General features: G+C 40.1%; 2 protein-coding genes across 2 annotated transcripts; one reads left to right on the top strand and one right to left on the bottom strand.

Moving 5' to 3' along the window:
- etnppl (ethanolamine-phosphate phospho-lyase) lies at positions 1-9169 on the top strand. The gene is made up of 13 exons (XM_005752086.1): positions 1-106; positions 473-591; positions 766-925; positions 2014-2088; positions 2279-2372; positions 3421-3537; positions 3868-3950; positions 4027-4252; positions 4783-4937; positions 5171-5260; positions 7040-7170; positions 7275-7345; positions 7457-9169. The coding sequence occupies exons 1-13, from the start codon at positions 48-50 to the stop codon at positions 7556-7558; spliced, it is 1482 nt and encodes a 493-aa protein (XP_005752143.1). The 5' UTR covers positions 1-47; the 3' UTR covers positions 7559-9169.
- A 36-nt stretch (positions 9170-9205) lies between these two features.
- On the bottom strand, positions 9206-10921 carry ostc (oligosaccharyltransferase complex subunit). Its single transcript, XM_005752084.1, has 4 exons — positions 10701-10921; positions 10219-10312; positions 9948-10145; positions 9206-9795 (listed from the first exon to the last, which is right to left on the bottom strand). Exons 1-4 carry the CDS (start codon positions 10837-10839, stop codon positions 9777-9779), a joined length of 450 nt encoding a protein of 149 aa, XP_005752141.1. The 5' UTR covers positions 10840-10921; the 3' UTR covers positions 9206-9776.
- Positions 10922-11389: the final 468 nt, after the last annotated feature.

The following is an 11389-nucleotide window of genomic DNA, read 5'->3' as shown; positions in this document are numbered from 1 at the left end:
GCTCGAGCAGATGTTCGTCGAGCTTCGTCCAGCTGGACTACATCAAGATGTCCGCTGAGAGATTTGAGAAAAAGGAGACTATAGACCTGAGGAAAAAATATATTGGGTGAGATAATTGCTCTCATTTTACAAAAGCAGGATTCCAAATTAATGTGGCAGTGGTCAAAAAGTGTCAGATACTAGAAAAACAATTTAAAAGTTTAATTTCGAGAATATCTGTGACATTTTAGCTATTGTATATATTTGTGGGTGTTTAAATGTATCCTACTATTTGACTTTTAATATGTATATTACATACATTAATATAATACAATATACAATAACTGGAATGAGTAGTAGTTCCTTTGTGTGTCTCTTAGGAATTTCACTGTTGTGTCCATGACTCATAATCTTTTTATCACAACATGAAAACCTACAGCTGCCCCAGCACGCTTTCTACACATGTCAATATTCTGTTTTTTCTCTGCTGCAGGCCATCTTGTAAGATTTTTTTCAGCCATGACCCAATCAAGATTGTGCGAGCCAAAGGCCAGTATATGTATGATGAGAAAGGACAGCGCTACCTGGACTGCATCAACAATGTGGCTCATGGTAAACACACATGCACTGGTGTATATACACAAAGTACACTGAAAGAAAGCAGCCAGCGCTGAAGTACCACTTTTTATCCCTGTGATGGTGTCACACCACAACAGCAAAACAAGAAGTTTATTATTACATATAGACCTATAACCAGGAACTCTAATTCAATCTTCCTTTTCTCAGTGGGCCACTGTCATCCTGATGTGGTGAAGGCAGGAGCTCAGCAAATGGAACTACTCAACACTAACTCGCGCTTCCTGCACGACAACCTTGTCCTGTATGCCCAGAGGCTGCAGGCCACGCTGCCTGACAAGCTGGCTGTTTGCTACTTTGTCAACTCCGGGTACGTTTACATGTTTTCACTAAACAACAAAAGGCAGCATGATGGAAGATAAGCCAGGTGTGTTTTTTTACTTGGGTGTGGATCACTGTGTGGAGGATTGAGGAGGCAGATGATGGGAGACCTAAATTTACTTTGATGATTATGCCTGGTGTGAACATTAACCATAAAAGTCCTGCTGTGTCCTCAAATTACAGAGAAGCTCAAAACCCTGTAAAAAAGACTGCAGTGCAATCATACAGTCCTGTCAGCATTCAAGGAATATAGACGCCTGTATGAGTGGAGGAATACCCCAAATGCTGAGGATCAGATTGCACGGTTTCATAACCTGCTGTTTGTCTAGATTTCTGATGTGTACGCTACATTAAGCAGACTATTGTTAGTCTGCATAACAGCTGACTGAAAGTCGAGAAAATAAAAAGGTTCCGGGTGCCCTATTTACACCCTTTGCCCAGTTCAGGAGAAGAATTATCTGCTCCGGGGCAATAACATTGTAGATAGTAATCCATATACCCTCAGACAGTATTTATCACTACGATGGGGATATAAATGCTTCGAGAAAGCTTACCTGATATAAATCTGGCATAACACAGGCCTTATTAAGGTGTGTGCAGTAGTACAAAAGTACACCTGTGTCCACTGAAGACATTTCTGAATTAATGGTTTGTCTTCCTTAGTAAGGAGTGGAGAGCTCTTTAACCCTCTCAAGGCAGGCGTTGCAGATTTGCAACAGTTAAAAACTAACCTGATTACCCCACATACATATTTTATGATTTTTTTTTACTCAGAAGTACCACTGCAGGACTTGGTTGTGCATTAGCAACAAAAAGTTTAATAAAACCAGAGGCACCAAGCCTTTAAAATAACAGACAAGTGGGGCAAAGACCCTTGAATTAGTAAAAATGTCTTCATGTGATTTCATAGAGAGGTAAAGAAGCCCCACTAAGTTTTTACAATTAGCCTTGCATGGCCTCACGGTGGGAACTGAAACAGCAAACTCCCTCTGACGTTCAAGTGATATCAGCGGTTTCACCTGTGTATTTTGTGGTGACTGAGTAACTCAAAGTAACCCTTGCCTGTTTGAACTTCAGCTCCGAAGCCAACGACCTGGCTCTCCGACTAGCACGGCAATACACAGGCCACAGAGATATCATCACTTTGGAAAAGTAAGTGCTGCCGTCAACCAGTCATTCTACAGAAAAAAACCTGGCGAATGAAAACAACAGTGATAATGAGCTGGTAAAAGTCTTACTAGTTAGTGGTTTGTAGCGCCGTGTGGCGAAAGGAGCTGGGTCTTCATGTGTCAGTGTTTTAATAGAATTTACTGCTTTGGCCCACAGTTTTCTTTGTTTGCAGTGCGTACCATGGCCACGTCTCATCGCTCATTGACATCAGTCCATATAAGTTCCACCAGCTGTCAGATACTGAGCAGAATCAATTTGTCCATGTGGTGAGTGTTTTTTCTCTCCCCGGCTGCCTGCGTGCACACTATTAAAACACCATAACTCAACTTGCTCCGCTGGGCTTTGGCAGCCTGCTGAGTGTGCACCATGCATGCGTGTGCATATGTGTAGATAAAAGAGACACAGAATGAGACAGAGAAATAGAATGAAAGGGGTCTTTTTCTGCAGATTCAACAGGCTGTAATGTAAGTGGCTCTGAAAGAGAGCAGCTTGCTGTCAGAGGCATATGTTGAGGAACACAGACAGTGAGAAGAATGGCAAAAAAAAGGAGATTATTAACCAAAAATCCTACAATGGTACTCAGGAGAAAGATTAAAATCCCCACAAAGAGGTAATTTTATCTCCAGACTGTTAGATTATTGTGGTCTTTTCCTTTTTTGAGGGTCTTTTGGAGTTTCTGTTTGGAAAATTAAAGCTCAAAAATGTTTTTTTTTTACTTTTACAACAAGACATCCAGTGCACTGTGACCTAAAATCGTGAAATAATTTACAGTTTCTGAAACTAGAATTTGTTTCAAGATTTTCGGTTAAAAAAAATAAATACATTAAACATAGTAAATAATACAAAATTATGTCTTTTTCATCATTTAATGAGAACTTTAGGGATAAATTACACCTAAAGTACCACAATGAATTTAAGGGCTGTACTGTGTGCTGCTGTGGTGCATTCTGGGAATTGTGGAATGGGGTTTCCCTCATATTTCAGCTAAAACTCCAGATGAAAAAGAAGGAAAGGAACAAATCGCTTGGTTTAGTAGGAAATGAGTTCTCCAGCGATCTGAATAACACTGATCTCTATGTGCAGCTGACAGAGGCAATGTTTAAAATGCAACACAGAAAAATAAAATAAATTCATATATAGATATAGACAGTATTCCTTCACTCACATAAAGAGCTGCTTATCCACTTTTATCTAAACTTTTTTTAATATAATACGTAATTCAGCCACATGTTAGGTTTACTTAAAAACCCATTAAGAATCCAGTTGGATTTGTGAATACCTTTGTAATATTTAACCATTTCTTGTCTCCTGCAGGCTTCCAGTCCAGATGTGTACAGAGGGAAACACAGAGCAGACCACCCTGATCCTGCCACCGCGTATGCAGATGAAGTCAAAGATATAATAAACAAAGCTTACAAGAAAGGAGGCAAGGTACAGTTAATGAGAAGATGAGAAGAAGCTAGCAATCCCAGGAAAAGCGTGAAAGCTGTGCATTGTTATAGAGCCAGTATTCAAATGCTATAGTGTGATTGCAGGACCATGACACTAAGCAAGGACACAGCAGATGACTAAGAATGATTCTCAGCAGACTGTTAAGAGTTGTTCATTTTTGTCCACATGGACCTGTAACTACCTCCTCTCTCTTGTTTTGAACAGCCAACTGTAAAGGGAAGAGCTCAGGGTCAAAGATGACAGGATACCTCCACTTGTTTTCTGTTTATCCGTCTGGCTTTATCTGGATATGTTTGTTCTCTTGTGCAGATTGCTGCTTTTATAGCTGAGTCACTGCAGAGCTGTGGTGGGCAGGTCATTCCCCCTGTGGGTTACTTCCAGCAAGTGGCGCAGTATGTACCCAAGAAATCACACTCCTGACAACCTGAGTCTACCCCTGCCCACGCTGATTACTCTGCCCCTCTACAGGCATGTCCGTGAAGCGGGGGGCGTTTTTATCGCAGATGAAGTCCAAGTGGGCTTTGGGAGAGTAGGCTCCCACTTCTGGGCCTTCCAGCTTCAGGGAGAGGACTTTGTGCCCGACATTGTCACGATGGGAAAACCCATTGGCAACGGCCACCCCATGTCATGTGTGGTCACGACCAAAGAGGTGGCAGAGGCCTTCATGTCATCTGGGATGGAGTACTTCAATACAGTAAGAGCCTTATGTAGGATCATGAACAGCTGTGCAAGTGATAATAAATGAAAGCTATTTAAAAAGTTGCATACATGTTTTAACATAAAAGCACAAAAAGATTGCATTACATGACATTTGCTTTCCCTCCCAAGTTCACCAGAATTGCTGCTGACCTGTCCTCATCTTCTGTGTTTTTGTCCAGAGCTTCCAAGCACATCCACACATCTGTTTTTCCCATGTTGTGGAAATATGCTGCATTCAAGCCAGCCTGTTTTTCTCATTGAGTCTTGATTTGTAATTATTTCCCATGAAAAAAAAACAAAACTAGGATGTATTTTCATCAGAAAATGAGTTTCTCTTTTGTTACCAGACATACATTAAAAAATAAATAAATCACTGCTCATGTGCTATCTAGACAGGTATGTGTTTAACATACTGTATGAAACCTTTATGGAGAGTAGGGTGTAGCAGATCTTCAGATTGATGGGAAATGTGAACTTGATCTCGGTGTCATCTTTCCTCTGTGTGTTGCTTATCTGTGGCCTCAGTTTGGTGGTAATCCAGTGTCGTGTGCCATCGGTCTGGCCGTCCTAGACGTGATTGAGAAAGAGGATCTGCAGGGCAACGCACTGCGTGTGGGGCAATACCTCACCAGTCTGCTGGAGAAGCAGAAAGAGAAGCACCTGCTGATTGGAGATATCAGGTGCGCTTACACAGCATGTGACACAGTGCAACATCAGATAAGCTGTCCGCGTACTTTAGAACTAATCCTTTAGCAGTCTTTAACACCACACTATGCTGTGTTCCTATAAATCCTGGCTAAACGTGCAACCTAGTGACTTCACAGGGAAGTGTTGCTCTGAAAATTATTTAGAAATAAAAACAATACATGCAAAATTAATACCTTACAAACCCTGATGGTGTCACATCCTGCAGGGGTCGTGGTCTCTTTGTAGGCGTGGAGCTCGTCAGGGACAGGCTGAAGCTCACTCCTGCCACAGCAGAGGCACAGGAAGTCATATATAGGTAAGTTTAAATGTGGAAACTCATCATCATGATCATAATCTTTATTTATATAGCACTTTAAAACAACCACAGCTGACACAAAGTGCTGTACATTGGAACTAAATAATAAAATAAGATATAAATAAAAGCCAAATAAAAAAAAGTAAAACAATTCATTAGTTTGTTAATAATTAATTTAATTACAAGAGAAACTAAGTTTTACCTAAAGCCAAAGAATAAAAATGGGTTTTAAGTGGTGTTTAAGTTAAGGGGTCTCTCAACCCTGGAGACATGCACCAGTACCGGGCTGTGAGAGTTGAGGCACTGGTGTGAAATTTATGGTTTTCAGTGGTGTTATTGTTATTTTCTTTATCGTTTTTATCATGAACTTTGTTTCCCTGGGTCTTTTCCCGTGTGTTATGAGCAAATCTTCTTTTTTTTGGTACTGGCACTGGTTTTATTTTGTTTTGTATCCACGACATCTTAAAGGCTGGTCGGTGAAAATATTGTCAGACATAAACCGGTCTGTGGTGCAAAAAAGGTTGGGGACCGCTGTCCTTGGTCTCAGTGCTGCCAGGAGCAGCTGGTCAGCTGACCTAAGAGACCAACAGGGTGTGTAGGGATGAAGAAGCTCAGAGAGGTAAGGCGGGGCAAGATCGTGAAACCATTTAAAAACAAATGGTTTCACAAAAAATGAACTGTGAAAGACACAGGCAGCCAGTGCAGTGAGGGCAGCACAGAGGTCATATTCTCTCTTTTACCAGTTCCTGTTAACAGTCGTGCAGCTGCAGACGTAAGACCAACCACTGACTGACCCCCACATAAAGTGAATTACAGTAGTCCAGACGGGATTACTCAGATTAAAGTATGTGAGTAATCAGCAATACCATATTATATAATCAAACAGACTGCTTATATTATTCTGTACTGAGGATGGTTTTCAGTGGTTATGCTTCTGCAGTCCAATCATACAGTATATCACACAACAAAACAAGACTTATGAACCTAAGTAAGAATTAAAAATAAAGAGTGATAATAAAACCTGCATTGCTTACATGTATAAGTGACAGTAACAGTTTATTATCACCTCCTCCTCCTCCTCTGGCTCTCTTAATGAATAATCCTTTACACAATGCACCCATGTGTGAAAGCACTGCATGATAAACCACTGTAACAATCTGAGTTCACACAAACGGCACTGAGCTCCACGAGGACTATTTTGTTCTTCCTGTCAGCTTGAAAGCTGCGTTTATTAATGAGACACAAGCGTGTAAGGCCTCATTAACACGCAAACTTGGCTTTCACAAGTTCCCGTTTTAGAGACCTATAAAGTGTACAGTATTGGAGGTGTGTCAGCGGTGTGAGTTGGAAGTTTGTCAGCCAGGTTTGTGTTCTGTTTGCAACTTTTTGTTGTTGCTTTCACTCACTGATTCATCTTTGGGCAGTGGAGTGGAGCGGTTAGCACTGCTGCCTCACAGCAAAAAGGTTCTGGGTTCAAATCTGATGCTTAGCTGCAGCGTTTCTGTGTGGACTGTGCATCTTTTCCCTGTGCCTTGTTTGGTTTCACTCCAGCTGGTTTGGCTTCTTTCCGTAGTCCAGAGACATGCTCAATAAGTTGTGTGTGGTTCTCTGTCTGTCTGGTGATCCCCCTCAAACAACCCTAAGCTGGAGAAGTGGTTAAGAAGATGTATGAATAAACAGTTCACTTTTGTTTTCACTTGATTTCTATTCTACTGCTTTAAGTGAGAATATGTGCAGTCAACAGCAACAGAGTGCTAAAAGGTTGATAACTTCTCCCAGGCTAAAGGAACAGCACATTCTTCTCAGTGCTGACGGACCTCATCGCAACGTGCTCAAGTTCAAGCCCCCAATGTGCTTCACTACAGAAGATGCTGAGCTGGTCGTGGAGAAAATTGATGTCATTCTCACAGGTATTTCCTTTTTCCCCACTTTGTGGCTTGTGTACTACTAGAAGGGTCAAGGTGTGTAAGCAAACTCTTAATCATACAGTGTGTTTTATTATGTTTGTTTCCAGAACTGGAGGAAGCATTGGACCTGAAGCTGAACAACACACTGAGTGTAGAAAATGAAAGCAATAAAAGGAAAGTAAGTTTGACTTTGCTGATTATCAAAAAGTTTTTTTTAATGAAAGTGTTCATGATTTTGCTGTCACCGGTTTTCATTTTGACTTTATTTCTTTACAATTTTTCTGTGAAGCTGCTGACTGATGAAAACGGGCACAGTGGCGTGCTACACAGCAAAGGAAGCCGTCAAGGGTCTCCTCAACAAACCAAACAAAGCAAACGCCTCAGGACATAAAGCCGCCTGTGAACAAACACAAGAACCGACACAGGTGGCACATCTCTAGAGTTAAAGGGCCGTAATTTGATGATAAATGTTTTTATATTGATAATATACTGCATATCAATTAGATTGACTTCTCAGGTATTTTTTTAATATTTGCGTAATAGCATGTGTAGCATGTTTTTAGCTAGCTGCATAAAAATGTACCTTATTATGTGAGTTAGCAGGGTACAAGAGCCTTATTCACGATATCAGGGAATCATAAATGGATCAATCTAAACATGTAGATCTGAAAATATGCATCAGTATCTTTGTGTGCCTTTAGCATTAAAAATACGGCCTTGCAAAGGCCATTACATGTTTTTACAGAGAAGCAACTGAACTGTAAATGAATAAAATACTGTATGTAGTACTTGGTTGCTATAAAAAGGGATTTCTAACCCAGGCCAGTGTGTGAGCAGCCCTCACTCAGATACAGAAAACATGAAAGTAAAAACGCTGATGTACTGTGTATATGTCTGCAAAGTATCTTTATTTTACTGAGCCTCAAAAAAACAATGTCCCTGCTAAAAAGTCTGCAATTACCAATATCCTCATCTTCCTTAAAGGTGAAAGTAACCTCTGGTATAGAAAGTTCACTGTTGTGAAGATGGAAAATACATGTTGTTGTTCATAAAAGGTAATAGATTTACTCTCAGGCTCAGGAGTTGTCTAAGTCCCAGGACTTCTTCCATAATGTGACAAGGATGAGATGATTACAGAGAAAGCTGTTATCTAATATACCAGCTTGTAAATAAAAGGAAAATGATCCACTGCAACATTTGTTAAGAAAAGGACGGAGGAGTGCTACTTTGGCACATCTTCATTTCAGTGCAATTTTAATGCGGCTGGTAAGCCTACTTTCCTCTCCATAGTCACTTACATTTTAAGCAAAGCACTGCTATTGGTGGCTTAAGTCATCTTTACTAAAGCCTTGCCCCGTTTTTCTCAATGTGAGACAGCTGTAGACCAGAATGATCATTATTTACAAGTAGGGATGATCAATCTGTTCCTTCCTCCTGGAGAAAGCTCATTACCATAGCAGTACAGGGCCAAAATATCTAAAAATATGTCTGCAGAACCATGCGGCACATCGGCTTTTAAAGGCATAATTCCAAACCAGACAAAAATGTTTGTATTTGTTTGCTATAAATACAGGAATGTGCAAATGCTCAGATGTTTCTTGTATGACTGTCTTGTTACTACCTCTGTCCTACTCCATTGACTGCAGATGAAAATTAACATGTATGGCTAAATCTGGAAAATTTAGATGACAAATTTAAGCACTCATGTTAATTAATATGCTTTGTCCCTTCTAAATATACACAAACCTAAGTCCAGGAAACACCATTACCTGATGATCCTTTGATGCCATCTTCTGGAGGGAAAATGAAATGCGTCATATCTCCTGAACACTGCATATGCAAAGACGCCACATTGTTTGGCTGCTGATGTAAACTTGAGTTTAACAATCTTCTCAAAAATTCTGAGCATTAATTCTCTATTTAATCATTTACATTAAGTAGAAATCAAATCAAAGAAATTCAGAATCTGGATGAATGTGATTTTAAACAATGCTTTGTCCTATTAAACCTACTTCAACAGCACATAACAACCATGAGAAGGTGTGAAAAGGACAGTTTATTTCACCATCTTGTACAAAAATGCAACTGTGACAGGTTCAAGGCTTTCAAGGTTCATAGTTTTCTATAGAAAAACGTACATCTGTAATATCACTCAGGCACCCATGTAAGTGGTTCACACAGTGCAAGTCCTAATTAGAAATTGGTGATTTTGTCCCATCAATGTTTGGCAGCTTCCTCTCCCTTCTTCCTTCTCTAGGTTCATTTCTCCTACTCCTCAGAACATGTTGGCTTTATCAACATGGCAAAATCATTAATGATGCTGTGCCTGCACGACATGTTCAGGTGGCAGAGTGTTGAATTTAAGCTGCTAAAGACCTTCTGTTCCAACAGCTTCATAGGAGGTTAAGAGAAAGTGGGAAAGGACGTTACAAAACAAAGACAAAACCAGTGTGTCAGTGTAGTTTGGTCTAATTTCTTGAGCAAGGTCAGTGCTTTCAGTCCTTAATGGTTGTCGATGAAGGGTTGGCTGTATCCACAATTAAACAGAACTGCATGTAAGTTTTCCACATAATTAATATCCTCTTCATTTGAATTTGCTTATTGTAAGTCTAGCCCATGAGATATCCCCTGAAAAGACAAATTAGCACAAATTAGACAACAGCTACAAAGAAGTACAATCAACGACTCAGTCTCCCCTTTAGACAGCTTTGTAAGCTCAGATTGGATATCAAGTATTTGACACGTGGGTCTGGATTCGATAGATTCGAGCTTCGACTTACGGCAGCTTCATGCGCATGAACACTCGGGCCATGAAGAAGCTGAGGAGCACGCTGACAAATCCAATGAAAAGCAGCAGGAAGCGGTTGAGTTTGGGAATGTTGGGTGCATTGGAGCGGTCCAGGATTATAAAGCCCAGGCCTCCCATTGTGAACAGGAAGCTGGATGCTAGTCCTTCCATAATGTACTGACCGTTTACTCTGGAAAACACATCAATAGGATTCAGCTTCAAATCTTTAGACTGTGTTTTAATTCCAAAAATCTTACACGCACCTGTAGGCCAAGAAGGCAACCGGTCTCTGGTGTCCATGCTCATCAGTCATTGAACCCACACTCGGTGGCTCTACGATGACGTCGTAGATGATACCTGTGCAGTGAATGGAGGGGAAAAAAAGGTTTAATTCATAATTAATTAAGTTTAAGGTAAAGTCTGAGCAGTGAGAGCGCTGACTGAACAGAGAGGTGATAATCACCATAAGATCAGTGATCAACAACAACTACAGGAAGATAAAGACAAAGTAAACTACAGATATTCAGTTAGTTTAAGGTAGGCTAGTTTGTTAGCCCTCTATTCTCTTATATTGTTTTGTGATATATTACACGCTGGTTTACAAGCGCAACAAAACCCCGCAAATCTAACAACGCAACAAAAGCACGTAACTGAGTATTGGCATTAAATACTACACTGATAACATCAAATGCAACACAGAATTATCTGGCTAGCCTTCAGGCTTTTACGTTAGCTTAGCATTTACCTCCAGTGATGAGAAAGTAGGACACAATAACGATCGCATAGACAGTCATGGCCGACGGCATGTGCAGCCATGACGGTTTCTTCAGTTTTATGTTTGGACATTCAAGCACAGCAAAAGGTATACTGTATAAAGTCTCCATGGTGTATGAAAATATTTCCAGTCACCACAGTAGAGGACCTCTCCGCCGCTGAATGCGCAGGCGCAAACATTCGGTTGACGTGTCCCGGAAGTACATTTTTTTTCAGCCAACTAGGCGTTAATATTTTTTAAAGGGATTTTTTTTTGTCATTTACTACTAGCATTAAAAACATATTGCATTTATAGTTACATTAACCCGATTTTATTTAAGAATCAATCAATAAAATATATATATATGTTGGGTAAGGCCAATCTTTTACTGTTTCGTTTCTTAAAGAGACAGTAATCTTTTAGAGGGTTTATTTAAGTGCACAGCTTTGTTGAATGAAACCTTACCACCCAAAACGCTCCTATGTAACCAGTTTCATTCATTTTTATTGACACTTCACTGCATTTAAATATTTCATTATTTTCATTAGTTAAAGTTTTAGCTTCTTCTTCTTTTCTTTTTGTTTTATTCCAGCGCAGTTGTGGTGTGGAGCACCTACAATTTCGTTGTGCATGTACAATGACAATAAAGGGATATACTCATCTATTCTATTCTTATGTTT

The sequence above is a fragment of the Pundamilia nyererei genome, unplaced genomic scaffold (genome assembly GCF_000239375.1).
Source record: "Pundamilia nyererei isolate P.nyererei 1_Seehausen unplaced genomic scaffold, PunNye1.0 scaffold00344, whole genome shotgun sequence".
Taxonomy (NCBI): domain Eukaryota; kingdom Metazoa; phylum Chordata; class Actinopteri; order Cichliformes; family Cichlidae; genus Pundamilia; species Pundamilia nyererei.
Note: the sequence above shows the minus strand (reverse complement) of the source record. Positions and strands in the feature narration are given on the sequence as shown.